At 42.4% G+C, this 20,474-nt stretch overlaps 1 protein-coding gene across 1 annotated transcript in view; it reads right to left on the minus strand.

The window, feature by feature from the left end:
* The window catches only part of caska (calcium/calmodulin-dependent serine protein kinase a), a 136,057-nt gene that overhangs the window by 17,738 nt on the left and 97,845 nt on the right, over nucleotides 1–20,474 (minus strand). The window contains exons 13-17 of the mRNA XM_034885997.1: nucleotides 13,134–13,211; nucleotides 9,041–9,088; nucleotides 6,377–6,457; nucleotides 705–893; nucleotides 530–608 (exon numbers count right to left, since the gene is read on the minus strand). Of these exons, the coding sequence (XP_034741888.1) occupies nucleotides 530–608; nucleotides 705–893; nucleotides 6,377–6,457; nucleotides 9,041–9,088; nucleotides 13,134–13,211 (475 nt within the window). The remainder of the gene's footprint in view (nucleotides 1–529; nucleotides 609–704; nucleotides 894–6,376; nucleotides 6,458–9,040; nucleotides 9,089–13,133; nucleotides 13,212–20,474) is intronic.

Raw genomic sequence — 20,474 nt, forward strand, 5'->3', positions numbered from 1 at the left:
GTTGTAATGGAGGAGGCTTCCCACTTACCACACGATAAATCACCTGGGGATTAATTAACAGGATGCTACCGTAACGATAAAACAGAAGCGCAACTGTTGCCTTTAAACGCAAGAGACAAACCAGCTGCTGAAACGTCTGCAGACACCACAGGGGTTTGGTCTTCTGTTTAAAGGGATAGTTGGGATCTTTGGACCTCTTGATTTTTTTTTATTAGCACCATTTATATCATTCAGACATAGAGAACACATTCCCCAGTGTATGACAGTTAGTGTCAAATGGGTTAAAATACAGAACAACACAAATTACACAAAACCCATATCCCACCTCCTCCCTCTGGGGTCTCAGGGAAAACTAAATGAAAAACACAGAAATCCCACCTTGCCTAATCGCTCTCCTCTAGTTGTTATGGCGCTGAGGTCATTAGGCCGTTTATTTGTGCTACTGTGCTTTCCCTTAGGTTGATGGTTGGTTTGGCTTGGCTTGCCATTTAATGATGTTTAGGAATAACTGGGAGTTGTAAGAGCGTACCTTGTCTGTGGATCATCCCCCCGTGCATTATCCTCGCTACGATGCAGTGGTTTGACTCGTTCATCTTCAGCGTGATGCCCTGCACGATGACACAGGATGGACAAGGTCTTTAATAAAAAAGTACAGAGTACAGAACATGAGGGAGAGCAGCAAAAACATGTTTAAAACTGCGTACCATTGGCTCATCTGTGTTCTTCTGGAACTGGACCAGGCGCACCCTGGTGACGTTCTCCAGGTCCATGTCTCCGTTGGTGCTCTCGGGCGAGTCTCCGTTCAGGTAGGGCGAGGTGGGGGGGGGTGTCACCCTCAGAGCCTCGTCGCTGTAAACCTCGTGGGCCACCACGTCGTGGGCCTGCAGCAAGGCCTGTGGTCACAAACAGAGTCAGAGGAAGAAACAAAGAACAAAGAAACAAAGGGAACACTTTACTTGAAGGTAGACTCCAACCGATATATCGACGGGACGATATTATCGGCCGATATATCGACGGGACGATATTATCGGCCGATATCAGCCATTTCCCGATTGATCGGTATCAGCATTTATATTGGCTGATTTAAATCCATGGGTTGATAGCGGCAAATACCTCGTCATTCAATACCCAGTTTCAATCCCTAAGAGGTAAATCTGATCAGCGTCAGTGTTACGACCCTTACGTTTACTGTCTAGGGGAAGCTAGGACATAACACAAACTAATAGCTCAAACTAACGGAAGAGAGACTACCAAGTCAAAGTACATAACAAGTATGTTTTTTACGTAAATTATATGTATTTACATCGTTTCTATACACACACACACACACATATACGTATATATACATGGATGATAAACAAAAATGGGTATTAAACAGTAACCCAACCAAAAATAGAAGCTTTAAAAACGTCAGGGTCTCCAAGGCCAAAACAACAAAATAAATCCAGCCAATGAGCCAATCAGTACACGGGAAACTTCTACCAAGATCTAACAATGTCTGTGATTGGCTGTCTAACGTTCCACGTCGTAGAGACACGCAGGAAAAACTTGACGTTACGCAGAGACGGGGTTTACGTATTAGGGGGCAGTGGCTCTCCTGTGTAACAAGCCGGAAGGGGTTTCCATCCTGACTGTCTGACTCTGCTCTGCTGTAGCTTCAGGTATTCCCCCTTGTCCGCAGGTGCCTTCGGTGCTGTCGGTTTGAGTTAACGCAGCATGCGTTGTGTAGCTGCGGAGCCGCCGGTGGCTCGCGCCCAAAGAGAGTTCAACTCCACTCCGCTGACAGCCGCTGAAGCCCCTGAGTGGCACTTTAACAAACCTGTCTGAACTTCAGAAGTCAGAAATCAAACCTCCACAAGGAGGAAACCTGTCACCATGTTTCCTCAGCGCGCACACACACACACACGCACGCAAGCACACACGGACAGACACACACACACACACACGCACGCAAGCACACTCGGACAGACACACACACACACACACACGCACGCACGCACACAGCCGAAGAAAGAGAGCAGATCAGAGAAGCAGAGACATGAAGGCAGTGTCAGCGTCTCTAACTTCCATGTCAAACTACATCCCTCACAAAAGAAACTTAATGTTCCATGACAGAGAGGACGTAAAGGGTGTGTTTATGTGTGTGTGTGTGTGTGTGTGTGTGCGTGTGCGTGTGTGTGTATGCGCGTGCGTGACTATGCCATAAATGAGGACAGGGGTTATGGGGTTAACTAATCCTCCAATGTCACGTGGGTGTGCTCGAGTCAATGTGAAAAAGCAAGAAAAAAAGAAGAGAGAAGATAAGAAAAAGTGAGAGAGATAAGAAACGCAAAGCAAGAGAGGAACATGCGTGAGACTTTAAGATTATCTGATGCCCTGGTCAAATTCTCTGAAAAAACAGGCATCAACACGGCTGTGGACTTCAATGACGAGCAGAAGATGTCTGTTGACATCAGAGGTGTCCTTTAGGGCGCCAGAGGCGATGTCGGTTAATGTTGCTATTCTCATTGGTAGCTGAATCAACGCCAAAAACATCCTCTATGAAGGGAAAAACCTCACATGGCTCGACTGCCCTTCGCTCTCACAGAGATACCGAATGTTGTCTTCTCCCTTTAAACCCTGTGTTGTCTTCCCGTAGTCCAACATTTAGTTTTCCCAAAGTTCAATTTTTTTGGACATTGTTGTTTTTTGAAGTTTTTAAAGCTTTCGCCGACATATGTTGTCACTTTTTGGAGGTTTTCTAACTTTTGCCGAAGTTCTTTCTCCTTTTTTACAATGTATTTGTCGAATATTTCTGCATTTCTTTGGATGTTTTTTGTGTTTTTTCCCCCTACATTTGTCACTTTTTTTCAGCGTTCTTAAATCTTTTATTCACATGCCATGACATTACATAAAACACTTAAATTCAATGAACATGGTGAACTGATCAGTTATTTAACTTGTGAGGAGCGTCGTATGGAATCATCCACGTTATTTATTTTAACAATTTGGTCGAAGGAAACACAAATTTCTGATTTAGAAACTTTTTGAAAATGGTGTCAAATTTGAACCTGAGGTCAACAGGAGGGTTAAGATGGACTGTGATTGTCATAATAATGCCGTCATGATGCCAATATCAATACAAATTAATACAGTGGTCAGCAAAAGTTTGGGCAACCTTGTTAATTTCCATGATTTTCCATCAGAAATCGTTGGTTCTTAGGATAAAAAAAAAACAGTTAAATATATCATATAGGAGACAAACACAGTGATATTTGAGAAGTGAAACGAAGTTTATACCATTTACAGGAAGTGTGCAATAATTGTTTAAACAAAATTAGACATGTGCATAAATTTGGGCACCACAATCAAAACAAATAACTCAATATTTAGTAGATCCCCTTTTGCAGAAATAACAGCTTTTAAACACTTCCTATAGCTTCCTATGAGAGTCTGGATTCAGGTTGGAGGTATTTTGGACCATTCCTCTCTACAAAACACCTCTAATTCATTCAGGTTTGATGGTTTCCGAGCATGGACAGCTCTCTTTAAGTCACACCACAGATTTTCAATAATATTCAGGTCTGGGGACTGAGATGGCCATTCCAGAACGTTGTACTTGTTCCTCTGCATGAATGCCCTAGTAGATTTTGAGCAGTGTTTAGGGTCATTGTCCTGTTGAAAGATCCAGCCCCGGCGCAGCTTCAGCCTTGTCCCTGATTCCTGGACATTGGTCTCCAGAATCTGCTGATATTTGGTGGAATCCATGCGTCCCTCAACTTTAACAAGATTCCCAGTCCCTGCAATGGCCACACAGGCCCACAGCAGGATGGAACCACCCCCAAATTTTACTGTAGGCAGCAGGTGTTTTTCTAGGAATGCTGTGTTGTTTTTCCTCCATGCATGACGCCCCTTGTTATGTCCAAATAACTCAATTTTAGTTTCATCAGTCCACAGCACCTTATTCCAAAAGGAAGCCGGCTTGTCCAAATGTGCTTTAGCATACCTCAAGCGGCTTTGTTTGTGATGTGGGTGGAGAAAAGGCTTCCTCCGCATCACTCTTGCGTACAGCATCTCCTTGTGTAAAGTGGGCGCAATAGTTGTACGATGCACAATGACTCCATCTGCAGCAAGATCATGTTGTGTGTCTGTGGTGCTGGCCTGTGGGTTGACTTTGACTGTTCTAACCATTCTTCGCTTCTGTTTATCCGTGATTTTCCTTGGTCTGCCACTTGGAGCCTTAACTTGAACTGTGCCTGTGGTCTTCCATTTCCTGACTATGTTCCTAACTGTTGAAACAGACAACTGATATCTCTTAGACAGTTTTCGGGATCCTTCCCCTGATTCATGATGGTGACCAATCTTTGTTTTCAGTTCATGTGACAGTTCTTTTGAGACTCCCATGTCGCTACTCTTTAGAGAAGATTCACAGAGGAGGGAAACTTACAATTGCCCCCCCTTAAATACTCTCTCATAATTGGGTTCACCTGTGTATGTAGGTCAAGGGTCACTGAGCTTCCCAAACCAATTTTGATTTCCAATAATTGGTTCTAAAGATTTTGAAATCAGTAAAATGACAACAGTGGCCAAATTTATGCACATTCCTAATATTGTTTAAACAATTATTGCACACTTCCTGTAAATGGTATAAACTTCGTTTCACTTCTCATATCACTGTGTTTGTCTCCTATATGATATATTTAACTGATTTTTTTTATCCTAAGAACCAACGATTTATGAAGGAAAATCATGGAAATTAACAAGGTTGCCCAAACTTTTGCAGACCACTGTATATTCCCTATTCCTACCATGTGGTTGGTGCTCGACTCACACTCACACTTCCGTTTTTATTTATTATTGGATATTTATTTTGTAATGTTTTGTAATGTAACCTAGAGGTTGTAATGTTGTATGTAATCTGTACGTTGCAGTATACATAAATGTATATTTCTAGTATTATTTCCAGTTTTCCTGTCGCTCTGTAACGGTTGGGATATATGTTGGGTCCCCCTCGAAAACGAGATGATACACCTAAAGGACTTCATCCTAATAAACACATTTGAACTCTCACTTGAACTCGTAGGAATGCCGACGGTGCCCCCCCCCCTCCGTCGGTCCATTCACGCTGTGAATACGAGCGAGCCGGATCTCTGACCTGACCAGACACTTCACATCACACTACGCCTAACTGACCTCCAGCCACACCTCCCTCCTCCCTCTCCACCTCTCATGCGTCTTGATTACTTTTCTCAGTCCTTATGTCGGTCCACTCTTCTTTTCCTCATGTCTGCGTCTGATTTACGTCTGCCCTCCCCTGCGTCGCCCCGCTCCGTTGGTCCGTCGGTCTAATATGAAGCCGGCCAATGATCAGAGGGCAAAATCAGGTGCATTAATGTGATAGGATTAGCAGCGGAAGCTGACAGCCCTACAGTGACTTTCCCCTGACTGGATTAACCCTTTGCTGCTCAGACAGCTCACACACACGGCAGACATTTAAGTTAACGTTCCTGTTGTCCTCGGGTCAAATTCTGACCCGCTTTCAAAAGTTTCGATATCAGAAATATGGGTTTCTTACAACCGAATTTCCCAAACACAACACAGAGGGGTCCATACGTCGCTCTTCACATGTAAACTGACTGATCAGTTCGTTGATGGATGTTTTATTCAATTTTATACGATTTGAAAGAAATATTTAAATGATTTCAAAACAGTTTCTAGTAAGTTTGACATTTACCAGTCTGTGATTATCCAACTCAAACAAATAATTCATGATTTGAGCTTTTTAAAAACATGAAAAATAGATATAATTTGAAATAAATGACGTTTATTGATCTCTACTTTCCAAAACTTACAATAAGTGTAAAACTACAGTGGTAATACGTTGGTGTGAGTTGTATTTATTCTGGAACTATTCTTGAAATAATGGATTAGTTGTTTGGTCTCTAAAATGTCAGAAAATGGTGAAAAATGTGGATCAGTGTTTCCCAAACGCCCAAGATGACGTCCTCAAATGTCTCGTTTCGTCCACAACTCAAAGATGTTCACTTTACTGTCACAGAGGAGAGAAAAGACTAGAAAAACATTCACTTTCAACAAGCAGACATCAGAGAAGTTTGAAAAATTACTCAAACCAGTTAATCCGATGTAGAAAATTAAGCTGAAAAGTCTGACTCACACCTGTGTCTCTCTTTCTAACGTCACGTAGAGCAAAGTGACATAATAAAGCCGCTGCCTGCTGAGGCCTGCAGAGTCTGTCCACCAGAGAGACAGGGATTCAGGGAGGCTTCGTCTAGCTTACGACTGTTTAGTTAAGAGGCCTCCTGACTTGAACCCGTCTGAGAGGCATGAAAGACGCACGTGTGTGTATGTCTGTGTGTGTGTTTTCTTTTTGACTCACCATGAAATGAGGCTGGGTCAGTATCCGTCTGAGTTCCTTAGCTTCGTGGTTCTCTGGGTAGCAGGAGATCTCTTCCAGTACCTGAGGATGGAGAGAGGGGGAAAAGCTTTAAGCCGCGGTAGTTCTTCCACATCGAACACACACTGGTAGCTCTGCACCCTGCTGTACCTGCTGTCCCTTGGACAGGGCGTCCAGAGCGGCCAAACAACTGCCCGACCCCCTTGACCCCACCCCTTACACCTTCACAGCCAATGGGAGACCGACTCTGGACACCACTGGAGGGGGGTCAAGGCTCTGCTCTGCCCCCCCTTCTGACAGGAATGGATGTCAGCTTCAGTTATGTTGCGCCTGACTGGTGAATGTGGCTTTGTAGAGGTGAGCCGAGGCCTCTAAGGGTGTGCGCGTGTGTGTGTGTGTGTGTGTGTGTGTGTGCGTGTGTGTGTGTGTGTGTGTGTCTCTTCTGGTAAAATATGCAAGTAGCTGATGGATTTGTTTCACTCACCGCCAAAAAAAACAATAGGAATTTATTGAGTGGCTGGTAAAATTTAAACAATCACAAAACCAGTTAATATTGGATCCTGCGTGTGTGTGTGTGTGTGTGTGTGTGTATGTGTGTGTTTGTGTGTGTCATTGACGCACATTCTTTCTAAGTATGCCTGTTAATCAGAAGGGGCGTATGCTAGGGCTGCACGATATGAGGAAAATATGCGACAATGTTGTTGAATATCACCATAACAACATTACTAGCGGTAAATAAACGGATATTAAAGTGCACTCTCTTCGATAAATAAACGGATATTAAAGTGCACTCTGTTCGGTAAATAAACGGATATTAATGTTCACTCTGTTTGGTATTTCTGCCGCTTTCAATTTTCTGCTAAAATACAACAAACTGAAAGGCTGATACGATACGCTTTCGTCCCGACTTGAATCCTTCTTGGATTTCTATCGCTATTTTCATTTATTGCGATTCCAAAAGTATTGCAATTTGAAAGTGTTGAATAATACACTTCTAGAGACAATATATCAGGAGAAATTTCCAAAAAGTAATTGTTTTCTAATAATGCAAAGGCAAGGTGACAACAACACTGGTGGCGCACCGTCCCCACTCCTCCTCCACACAGTCGCTAGTAGCCAAGGAGGACACGGAGGATTAAAACAATATGATGGACTCTTCGGAAGACGTCATTATCTGCACTCGGGAAAGTCGCCAGACGCCAAAGTCTTCTGAACATAGTCATGCTGAGAGATACAGAGAGAGTTGTGGGGAGCTGATGGTCTCAATTAGCTTTGTAGCAACTCATTTGGCAACGGCTTGAATGTAACGGACGTTCTTTATTATCAAAATTTCCCGCACTAAAGCATTAATTTCGTTAAACACATGACAATACCACAGCTTTTCCAAAAAAGATTTGAGTAATTCCAGAAGTTTTCCATGTTTTAGTGGGTACTTTGATGTTTATTTAGTTTTTTTTAACAACGTATGTATGATATTCCTTGTTGCAGTTGCGGTTCATAAACATGTTCCTTTATCCTCATTGCATAAGAAAAAAGTCTATTACTGTTGTATTTATTCAATGTAACAGCAGTGTGTGTCGTCAGCAGCCAATCACATTGCAGTAGCTTTAAATTAGAGTTCGCGGTTTGTTTCTGAGAAATTTCTGAGAAGTTATCTTCTTTCTCCTCCATGACTCTGTAGTATCGTTGATTCTGTTGTGTTTTTCAACGCCAGATGCTCCATGTGTGAATTATTGTAAATACATTCATGTTTGTTTATCTTAAAGGACAATTTCGTGCTTGAGCTATGTTACTGGTTACACGGCGTTCGTGGTTCGACTGGTCGTAACTGTTTTCCCTGTATACGCGACCGGTAATGTGTCTGTCACCCCCCGACGTGAGTCCAGTGCAGATTTGAGTCACGCATGCTCAGATTTAAACGGTATTCGACACAACGCGTCATAATGAAATTTGTGAAATCTATGTAATAAAGTAATAAACTTTTCTCATTACAAACAATAACAGAAGATGGAAATCATTTCAGAAACGTTTTAGTTATCTATGATTGTTTGATTGCTAACGTTAGCTCAAAACGCCATTCAACTGACAGCCTTTGTTGTATTTGATTGTTAGCTTTTAGCTAAGCTAGCAGTCATTTAAAAACGTTGTAGCAATCTATGATCGTTTGAAAGCTAACGTTAGCTTCAAACACCATTCCAGTGACAGCCTTGGTTGTGTTTGATGCTAGCTCGTAGCCATCAGTGAAACAACTTAAAACTGTCTCTTCACTTACAAAGTTCTCAATGCTTCGCTTTACATGTAGGGACCCTCATTATGCTGCCGTGGAAGTGTGCTACTTTGAGTCTTGTTAGTGGTGTAGAAATAGCTAAACAGGTCCCATTGGATTAGCATGAAATCATATCCCAGAGGACGGTTGTACCCATGTTAATTAATTAACAAATAATTAATTAATTGTTAATTAAAATAAGTTAATTAACCCCTAGGTTAATTTTGTGGCAGAATTGTCCTTTAATAAAGAAACACATGGATACCATCCACATCTTCACTCCCCCTCAGTCCAAAACCACCTCCAGTTCTGCCTTCTGCTGTACTCGTTGCATATAAATATCGTGAACCTGGGACCACGGTGCTGTGTTGAGGGCTTACATATTCCAGATGTTTCAAAGCGCCACTTGCTTCGTCTTGGGAGGAACTCTTAAGTGGAGGAAGACACAGGAAGAAGATTAAACAAGCTGCTGACCGTCCCGTCCAGAAATGGTAGTCTTTAGTCGATGCCCGCCTGTGTGTTTATGAGATTAGTATCTACAGCCTAAAGCAGGTAACTCCCCTCCCGAGAAAGATGAGCTGACAGAACTTATCCAGCTGATGAGTTTGGAGGTGAAGAGTGGAGGGATTAGTGCAGTCGGAACAAAGCTTTGGTGAAGTTTGAAGCACCTTATTGCAAGCTCGGCAGTGGGGGAATAAACCCACAAGAGTCCGCTGGAAGCCGCGGTCTGATTGGTTCAAAGCGTTTCAGTGTCAGCCAGTGGATCAGTAGAGACAGAAGTAAAGCAGAGGAGGAGAGGAGAAGAAGGAAGGGGTGAGGGGGGGTCGTCCATGAAGGAACAACCAAGATTAAATGATGAGTTAATTTGAGGTCAAACTGTACACCAGTGGGTGTGTGTAGGGATTCAAACCTTAACCATATCAAACATTTTTACTTTCAGACTAGATCTGATATTAAAAATGATCTGATTGCAGCTTCTTAAATGTGAATATTTTCTAGTCTCTTCTCTCCTATGGAAAAGTAAACTGAATATCTTTGAGATAGGGACAAAGCGAGACATTTGAGGATGTTATCTTGAGCTATTTTTGGGAAACACTGATCCACATTTCTCACCATTTTCAACTAATCAAGAGAATAATCGTAAGCTGCAGCCCTAATTTAATGTTACGTAGCCCTTACACAAGATGGCGGAGAGACTACAACGATTAAGTCTGTCAGTGCCCAAATGTCAGATTCTAGAGATACAAACAGAAAGGCTGTTATTTACAAATCTGAAGTCTCTTTTACATCGGTCTTAGTGCTCCCCTAATACTGTACCTGAAGTCTCTTTTATATAGACCTTAGTGGTCCCTAATACTGTATCTGAAGTCTCTTTTATATAAACCTTAGTAGTCCCTAATACTGTATCTGAAGTCTCTTTTATATAGACCTTAGGATGTGGCCTTGACCAACTGCCACTTAGCTCGTTTAAAAGCCATGATGTCTCTCTCTCATGGGAGGTCCAAATTCTCTGGGTGGGCAAAGCAGAGAAAGGGGAGGTAACCTTATGACCTCATAAGGGGCAAGAATCCAGATGGACCCATCTGAGCTTTCATTTTTCAAAGTCAGAGCAGGAAACCCAGGGCTCGGTTTACACCTATTACCATTTCTAGCCACTGGGGGACCAAAGACAGGCTGGGGGAACTCATTTTAATGTTAAAAAACCTCATAAAGTGACATTGTCATGCCATGGGACCTTTAAAATCAGATTTAAGAAACAAGGCAGATTTTCGTAGTCGTAGTCTGGCCAGGACAAACCGAGATGCTTTAATAAGTCTGGTTAAAAGCAGAGTTTAGTGTGTTTGTAATGACAACGTGTCTGTCAGAAAACTAATGAAAGACAGAAGAAATCCCACCCACACAGACAGTGTGGTGTTTGTTGGATACATCTAAAAACTATTTTAAGTATAGGAAAATGCAAACCAGACTCTATAATGATATAAGCCGACTTCTTGGACACTGGGACCCGGAGCCGTGTTAATTAGCCAGGTCTCTTTGACACCAACAAAAACCTCATAAAACCGAGCTCCGCTCCCATTAAATGGCTTTCTCCGTCTTAACAGCGCTGGGATTTAAGACGCCAGCCCTCACCCACTCCCTAACTGCTCAGGCTTTTTAATTGCTCCTCTCAACAAAGCACACAACGCAAATACGGCAGCATTTTGTGTAGCCGCGCACACATGCACAAACACACACACACACAAACATCTTTCACTCTTCTTGTTAAGCACCAGTTCCAGGGAGTGTTACGCTGAGAGGTAAACAAATGAACCCAAACTAACTGTGTGTTTGTGAATTCATTCGTGCCGGGGGTCTGACCCCGGAGACCATAATGCAACTCTCTGTGAAGAAAGCAAAAACCAGTCTGCTAACACAGTGTTGGGGTGTGTGTGTGTGTGTTTGTGCGTGTGTGTGTGTGTGTGTGTGTCTCTAATGAGGAAGGTCAGACCCAGAAGCAGGAGATCTTTATTAAACAGGCCGCTGGGCTGCTGCTCCGACAATGAGCCTGAGTCTCGGGGAGTTGGATCATGAACAAACATACGCCGAGAGGTCACGGAGGTCTGTGAGGAAGCTCGCTGAGGACTTTATAACGCAACATAAATAATTGAATAGTTCAATCTCTCTCGCTCTCTTTTTTTCAGAGGCAATCTCATTCGGAGCTGCAAACCAAACTGCATAAAAGGTCTTGTGTGAGGGTGCTCCGATCAGGATTTTTGGGGCCGATCACCGATTGCTGGAAGCAGTTCTGGTTGATACCGATCACCGGGTCTATTTGAAGCCTCTAGTTTTTATGTTGTATATTTATCATAAATTCATTTTAATAGTCTTTAATAGTCTTAATAGCCTTTAACGGCCGATAACGATCAGTAACCGATCTACCGGAGCACCCTTAGTCTTGTGGAGTTCACGTTTGTGTCGCCTCCTCCAAGTACTTTTACTTAAGTAAAAGTACTAATACTAGAGTGTAAAAGTCCTGCATTGAAAATGTTACTTACTTAATGTAGCTAATAGAGTAAAAAGTACAATATTTCTCTTTGAGATGTAGCGTAGAAGTAGAAAGTAGTATGAAAAGAAAAGACTCAAGTAAAGTACAAGTACCTCGACATTTGGAGTTAAGTACAGTACTGGAATAAATGTACGTAGTTACATTCCACCACTCCACTTTATACCATACACACATACTTTACTGTGTAAAGTGAAATGTACTTTTAGGGCTGCACAATAAGACAGCAACATATGGCAGCAACATATGTAGGCGATAGTTTGTCTGGTACGCGCCAAACCGTTAACTCTCTGGCCAATCAGACGGAGAGGCAATAGCGTTCGGCATCGTCTGATTGGGCAGAATCTGAGCGCATGCGAGTCAGGTTTACTAGACTAGTGCTGCTGTAATACTCTGCATGGTTGAAGGAGGAACGTGTTTCAACATGACTGCAGAAGAAATGTATTATTTTTAACGTTTAATGTAATCCAGATGCTCGGGGATTTGGGGTTATTTGAAACAATCTCCCTAGGGAGGTGTTCCAGGCACGTCCAGCTGGGAGGAGGCCTCGGGGAAGACCCAGGACTAGGTGGAGGGACGTCCAGCTGGTAGGAGGCCTTGGGGAAGACCCAGGACTAGGTGGAGGGACGTCCAGCTAGGAGGAGGCCTCTGGGAAGACCCAGGACTAGGCGGAGGGACGTCCAGCTGGGAGGAGGCCTTGGGGAAGACCCAGGACTAGGTGGAGGGATTATATCTCCAACCTGGCCTGGGAACGCCTCGGGATCCCCCAGTCGGAGCTGGTTGGTGTGGCTCGAGAAAGGGAAGTTTGGGGTCCCCCTTGGAGCTGCTGCCACAAGACCCGATACCGGATAGGGGGATGAAGACGGATGGATGGATGGTGCAGTAGAAAACTGCACTTTAATTCCAACTGTTTGCACACATCAACGCGCACACATGAAAATGAACATATTTTTTGTTTGTTTTGTTACATTTTAGCTGATCTGTTAATCTGATTTTTGCAGGTCTAGTAATGTTCTGCCTTCTATTCGGCAATGAAAAAAAAAAAAAAAAAAATGAAAGAAAGAACTGAAGTTTCTCCTCAAGTATTTCCAATTTTGCTGAGGCTACCCGAGACCCACCCAGTTGTGCCCCGACCCCAACGTCCCACTGAGACCAGCTTCTTTCCGTGACCAGAGAGGTGAGCAGAATGCCGAGTTAGAGCTTTAGTGAGCGAGAGGCTGGAGGGATTAATGCAGCCCGACAGACAGAAGTGTGAGTTCAAAGAGAAAAGCCAGCGGCAAGTGAATCTGTTATCTCCACAGCGTGTTAAATACATCATCACACCCATCACACACAGAAGAACGGGACAAACAAGGAGTGCACATATGCTGCTGTTAAAGCTGATGTGTGTGTATTGGTTAGTGGGCGATCACGTGTGTGTGTCTGTTCACCTCTTTGGCTCTCTGCACGGCATCGCTGGGGGGGTTCCTGATCTGTGGGGAGGACTTGGTGTTGATCTTATCGTAGAGCTGAAACAAAAGATAAACATCCGTTAAACAGTTAGTCAATCAATCACTGAGTCAACGTGATCGATGGCCGATGAACACGTTTGTCGGATGTGATACCGACACATTGTTTTTCCATGATTATTGATACATTTAGGCCTTTGTAAAATGTAAATATGGGTTTCTACACTAGTACAACACAACACACTATTCAAAGAGATGAATAAATACTAGATATTAATTGAATTTTCATTTGTATAGGGACAAGTATGTAGCAGAATCCAAAGCCACACACAGTTGCATTTATATATATGCATAGTGTCAGGATATCAGTTTGGTGTCTTTTGATCAGTGAGCTGACTGTTTAAATACTAATACGGGACATGAGAAGAGGCTGATAAGGCCGATCGGCAGGAACGTGGAGGAGATTATGGTGGAGATTAATTGAGGTGATAGGGTTATTTTACCAATCCCACAACACATTGTGGGATTTTTTGTCATGTGGTTTGTTGTCATGGGATTTGCTGTTGTGTGATTTGCTGTTGTGTGATTTGCTGTCGTGTGATTTGCTGTCACGTGATTTGCTGTTGTGTGATTTGCTGTTGTGTGATTTGCTGTCGTGTGATTTGCTGTCGTGTGATTTGCTGTCACGTGATTTGCTGTCACGTGATTTGCTGTTTTGCGGCCATTTGTAACCTTACACCCTCGCTCTTAGCCATCTTTACAGTAAGCTGAATAGACAAGATAAAACACGGATAAGGCACTAAAAAGACTTAAGCATGTGGTTGCATTGGATCTGGACGGGAAGGATATCCCAGAGTTGGAAGGGGTGTGTCACTCCGCGACAGTTTTGTGGATCTGAGTGTTGCGATTTCCGTTTCCTAATGCAGATCATTACAGCCCCAGCTATAAAGCACTTTTTGCAATACAAATTTGTTTTCTAGCTCAGAAGATCTCACAATCAGCAGCATATTCTTTCATTTCCATCACTTAAAGTTTAAAGAACCTTGTTTAATGTTAACTGTATTATGTGGCAGGAACCACTGCTATCTGTGTGTGTGGAGACATAATCTGGTTAAATTGTTGGTATTCTTAAAGTGAAATTGGTTCAAAACAAAGCAATTATCCTTATTCATCCCAATTATCCTCAGTTCCCTCTCTCTCTCTCTGTCTGTTGATTTAGTTTGGCTTCAGAGCATCAATATTACTTATTCCGTTTTGTTCATTTTCTTCTCGACGTTTCGCTGGTAACAAGAAGAAACTGTTTTCTCGACTCTCTGATTGAAGGAGGACAGACACAAGTGCTCTGTTTAGAAAACTCTCAGCTGACTAATAAACCGCACACTGACTACACCGGCTTGTATGGGCCTAGTCAGAGGCGAGGAGCATGTGGGTGTATTTAAAAGATTTTATGTTTCGGTAGATAAAATGGCCCTGAAAACTAGTGTAAACAGACAGCAGCTGTGTGCTCCAACCAAGGCAGTAGGCGGCTGTTTGTTGTCTGAACAAAAGGTGATCCAAAACAACTATTATCATATTTAAACACACAAGCATTTGATAGTTTGATGAAGAAGTTGTCTAGTGGACTTTTCAATTAACCTGCTGTAAATTACATAACATGTACCCAGAGTCTGGGATAAACAGTCCGTCTGTACCGGACAGTTCAATGAACCCTGAGAACCAACGCTCTTCTGTTTTTCCCTCAGCAGCACACACGTCGACTTCATCACAAAGCATGTGATGGATAAACAAACATTAATCTTTAATAATGACCTGCATGTTATCCAGTCTCCACTGGTCTAAAGAAATTATCTCCCAGTACCTCGAGTGGGAGCCCTGAATTCCACCAGGCGCTGTGTTTCTGCCGTACCTGCGACATACCACAGCCCTGGCATTTTAAAGGCCCTAAACACAAAATGTAAGAAAAGTCTCTGTTTTTGTCTCTGCCTTTTTACAGGCAGCATCAGTGTTGCTCTCAGAGGATACTTTGCTGTCAATGATGGTACCTAAATATTTATATTCATCTACCGTCTCAACAGTCACGTTCTGAATAACAGTTTGGGAAACACTGTGCTGTGATCTACGGAAATCAATAATCATATCCTGTGTCTTGGAAACGTTGATAGTGTAATGGGAAAATTACATTAAAGCATGATTTCATACATCCTTCTATAATATGCATGTATTATTATTATTATTAATATTGTTCATAATCACATGCTTTACAGGTGACTTTCAAAATCCCTTCCCTGTGTCTCCTCCCTGAAGGAGAGACTATTAGTCTCAGCATGTCTTCTCCAAGGACAACACCATGGAGTCTGAAGGAGACATTTGTTCACTGCTCTGTTTATCAAAGCAAGTCCAGGGCCAAGAAGAGCCTCCAACTTGTCTGTAAGATTAGATTTATTTAGCTAAACACGTCATTTTATAAGACGGAGACGCTACTGTTTTCATTTCACAAGGCGTTGTCACAGTGTCACTGTGTTAACTCTGTGAAAACTGTCTTCCCACTTGGTTATTCTCTGCAGGGAATAATCAAATCTCACCGAATTCTTAACCTTGACTCAGTTGCACAGCTGTGTCTTTATTTTGTCTCAACAAGTCTCACTCTCTGAAATAGTTCCTCTCCTGCTGGACAGAAACTTCCACAACAAGACACAGACAGAATCTTTCACAACACGCAAGAACATCATCAACTAAATGACCGTGCCCCTCTTCATCATCGTTCAAAAAACTCACTATAGCAGGATCATCTGTTGAAAGGAATTGAATGCTAAAGAGAAGTCGATAAAAAAGAGCCTAGCATGAGTTTTTGAGGATTTCAGATGTTAATAGGAATGTAACAATGTAGGTTTTGCATCCTCAACACCTCTGGACTGGAGAGCGTCTAACTGTTCCTCCACCTGCTTCGGTAACTCCTGCTTACCCATCCTCTCAAAAGTCTTCATCACCAATGAGGCTGGAGCTACAGGTCGAAAGTCATGTAAGACTTCAAGGTTCTCACACTTAGCCACAGCAATGATTGTAGAATGTTTCCTAATCTTGGACTGTGGTTGCACCTGGACCGTGGTCCTGCTCCATGGCCTCTCCTACTACTACAGAGTTCTATTATCTTTACTGTGACTATAACTGTGTCCTAGTCCTAGTCTACCTGTAAAGTGTCCTGGGATATCTCCTGTTTTGATTTGACACTTGAGCTCTAGATCCACCCTGTGTGGACGTGTCGACATGTCACGGTGCCTGGCAATGACGCCGCTTTTATTTTTGACATGAAAAAAGATTTTCAAACTAAATCTGCGTTGTTAATGCTATTTGAAAGAAAAACTCCAACAGGATGGATGACGAGTGTGCCTTCCATTACGGCTTTGCTGCAGTGGAAAACAAGTCATTCAAAGCCATCAGCTAACGCATTGAATCAGCAATAAAACACGCGGTATATTTCTGTAAAGTGATCCATTTGTGTAACTCTAGAAACGGCCCATCCGGACGTAGACACACGAGATCCGGCCAACAGAACTAAAAGAGATTTCTCTCCGAAGGCGGAGGGCGTTGCATCGCTCCCTGCTGTGAAAATCTGACCAGAACAAAACAAAAGGTCCTGGGAATGACGACACATCTCACGTCTCACGTGTGCATCTGCACCTCGCTTCACGACCAAAACTTTTAGAGAGACAAACCCAACACACAATCCTCCGGAGATCCTTATAAGACTGCTAAAGTAAAGCAGACAGCCTGAGGGCTGAATCGTACTTAGTGTCCCAGCGAGCGCGTGGCGTGCCACGTGCTGTCTGCAGCCACCGAGCATACAGACACATTTACAGCACTCCAGGTCTTCACAAGGGGAGAGTTGTCAACATCGTTCTGCCTTTGTTGAGTGTTAGCCCTCTGAGGTTTGAGGACATTTTCTCAGTTTTTACATATCTTCTTAACTTCCCATTTGAAAGGTATTTGCATATAACCTGACGCCCATGTGTTGTATTATCAAAATATTCAGAACAAACTCTTTTTGGAAAGTGAAGCCCACATTTGTCCTAGAGGAAAGAAATAATGTAGTCCTAAAGCGGAATGGTTAAAGTGAGCTGTTTATCTACTCATGTGGACCATGTGTGTTCTGGTGTATGAAATGAGTTCACCAAAATCAAAGGTTCACAAAACGGACAACGGACACGCGAGTCCACCAAAAAAGAGAAGCAGAAGTAGAGTTTATCAATATAGGCCTATACTGTACAATAAGAAGAATTCATTCATCAGAATTATTTATAATGACAAATTAATGATTCTGATAAATCAATATTTAAAAAATAAAAAAGGACAGTCAACCATGTTGGGAGTGTTGGCGTTGCATAGTTCGTCCACCAGAGGGCGCTCTACAACGTCCCTGTTAGTGATGGTGTTGCATAGTCTGTCCACCAGAGAACGCTCTACAACGTCCCTGTTAGTGATGGTGTTGCATAGTCTGTCCACCAGAGGACGCTCTACAACGTCCCTGTTAGTGATGGTGTTGCATAGTCTGTCCACCAGAGGACGCTCTACAACGTCCCTGTTAGTGATGGTGTTGCATAGTCTGTCCACCAGAGGACGCTCTACAACGTCCCTGTTAGTGATGGTGTTACATAGTCTGTCCACCAGAGGACGCTCTACAACGTCCCTGTTAGTGATGGTGTTGCATAGTCTGTCCACCAGAAGGCGCTCTACAACGTCCCTGTTAGTGATGGTGTTGCATAGTCTGTCCACCAGAAGGCGCTCTACAACGTCCCTGTTGACAACACAGATTTTTTTTTAATTAAGGTTCAAAGGACTTTAAGTTTCATATCTTAAGTTTGTATTTTTATAGATTTTATTTATCAGAACTTTAACATATTTTGATGTTCCTCTGTTCTGTTGTGACAATAAAACAAATTATCATACTATTTTAGTGAGAACTCATAAATAACTACAAATAATTAGGGAAATCTCTTTATGTTTTGTTACGAGTTTCTGGATTTTTTCTTTTTAAATATATCAGAATATTGGATTTTTAAATCGGCCTTATAAAAATCCTTTATCAGTCGGGCTCTAGTCAGAAGCTCCGTCTCCTAATTTGTTGTGTGACGTATGATTTCGCCAATAAACCGATGCAGAGAAAGCGGAGAGTCTGCCAATGCCAGCACGATAGAGATCCTATTTCTGTGCTGTATTGTCGCTGAAATATTAATAGAGACGTTGAAAAACCATTTCCATCAACGCGAGATGCGTTCACCGACCTCAGAAGGTAAAACAAAGTCAGAGGGCCTCAAAGATTCTGCAACGTGCAACTGAACAAAAAATATACTGTGTATGTTGAGAGAGGAAGTGTTTATCTGAGTGCGGAGAACCAGTGAGAGATTAAAGTGTTTAACCCTTGTGTTGTCTTCACGTCAAAATCAACGTTTTTGTTTCCTTTTTAACAAGTTTTTTGTCCTTTTTTCCAACACTTGTGTTTCCAACACTTGTGTTTCACTTTTGACGTTCAACACTATGTAACACCAACTTATTAACTTTAGTTTTACAGTTATTTTTGGAATTTATAGTCAATAAACCTCATAAATAGGAAATTACACCTATTGTGAGAGTTAGAAAAGCAGAAATTAGGAATTATTTAGACTAAAATTAAAGGAATGGATGTTGATGGATAATCACGGACTGGAAAATGTCAACTTTTACTCAATACTATTTCAAAAACACTTCAACTTGTTTTTCAAATGCTATAAAATTAAAAAAAGGCACCCCAAAATTAATGAAAGTAGAGATTTGTAATTGCCAAAGAGCGTTGTGTGGAATCAATCTTGTTATTTTGGGTAGTTAAAAAGAACATTGATTTAGGAAAACGGGTCAATTAGACCCGAGGGCAACATGAGGGTTAAACATTTGACACAAGTATGACACAACAAGCAGCTCTTAATTTCAGATGAGAAACAATATCCTAATTTCCAATTAGTGACGAGTGAATTCAGACAGTTCCTGAAGGGCAACTTATCACCCTGCCTCCGTTTATCCAGGAAGCCCGAGGAGCGTCGGAAACTTACACATGAGGAAAGAAATACAAATGCACTTGACTAAAGCGCCTCATTATACATGTCAAACACCAAAAACACACACTGGGGGGATGCCGGGCGGACTACAAATTAGCTCGAGGCATCGCTTGACAAAACACTCTCCCTGCAAACACATCAGAACGAGAAGCAGGAGGAAAACACACTCACCCAGGAGACGGCAAGTGGGTTTGTCAAAAGATAAAATAAAAAATAAAGAGCAGGCAACGCAGCGCGTACGAGACTCTGATGCTAACCGGGAGGCTCCGTCCGCCCGGCGTCTGCAAGATTTCTGGTTTCCTCCGAGTCATTGGGCGGTGAGGAGGCTGCTTTCGGTGAATGGCACTGAGGCCTGACAATAGCAGCCATTGTTCCTTCACTGATCTTCTGTCCTCTCCGACTGGCCCCTCCTCTCAGAGCGGGGCAGGGGTGTGAACTGGAGGCTGAAAAGGAGACATCTGCAGGCCCCGGCTCCCACTGACACTGCTACACACACACACACACACACACACACACACACACACACACACACACACACACACACACACACACACACACACACACACACACACACACACACACACACACACACACACACACACACACACACACTAGGCAGATCCACCTGTCTCCTGCAACCAACTTTTTCCTATTCAGCCTCCAGCAACACATGCCCACATATCTCTGTTCCTTAACCCTTGTGTTGTCCTTATAGGTCAAAACTGAAAGTGAAATTTCTTTTAATGCTTTTTCAACACTTTTTTGACACATTTGAGATACATTTTTTTCATCACTTTGACCACTTTTATCAACATTTTCTTCATTTTTGTAACACATTTACATACAATTTTATTGTTTTTTTGTCTTTTATAAAAGTTTTTTTGAGAGAAATAAAACACAAAATTAGTAGTGAACTGATCCTTCTTTAACTTGCAAGATGCAATATATGGAACCTTCCTTGTAATATTTGGACAATTTGGATAAAAGAATCCTAAATTTCTGATGTAAAAACTTTTAAAAATTTGACCCGAGGACAATTGGATGGTTAATTGACTCCTCGCAAATCCCTGTAGCTCCCCCAAATGTTTTAACCCTTGTGTTGTCCTCCCGGGTGAACACAACATTTTTTCGACATTTGACAATTTTCAATGCGTTATATCTATATATATATATATATATATATATATACACTCACCGGCCACTTTATTAGGTACACCTGTCCAACTGCTCGTTAACA

The sequence above is a fragment of the Etheostoma cragini genome, chromosome 11, assembly GCF_013103735.1.
Source record: "Etheostoma cragini isolate CJK2018 chromosome 11, CSU_Ecrag_1.0, whole genome shotgun sequence".
In the NCBI taxonomy this organism is placed as follows: domain Eukaryota; kingdom Metazoa; phylum Chordata; class Actinopteri; order Perciformes; family Percidae; genus Etheostoma; species Etheostoma cragini.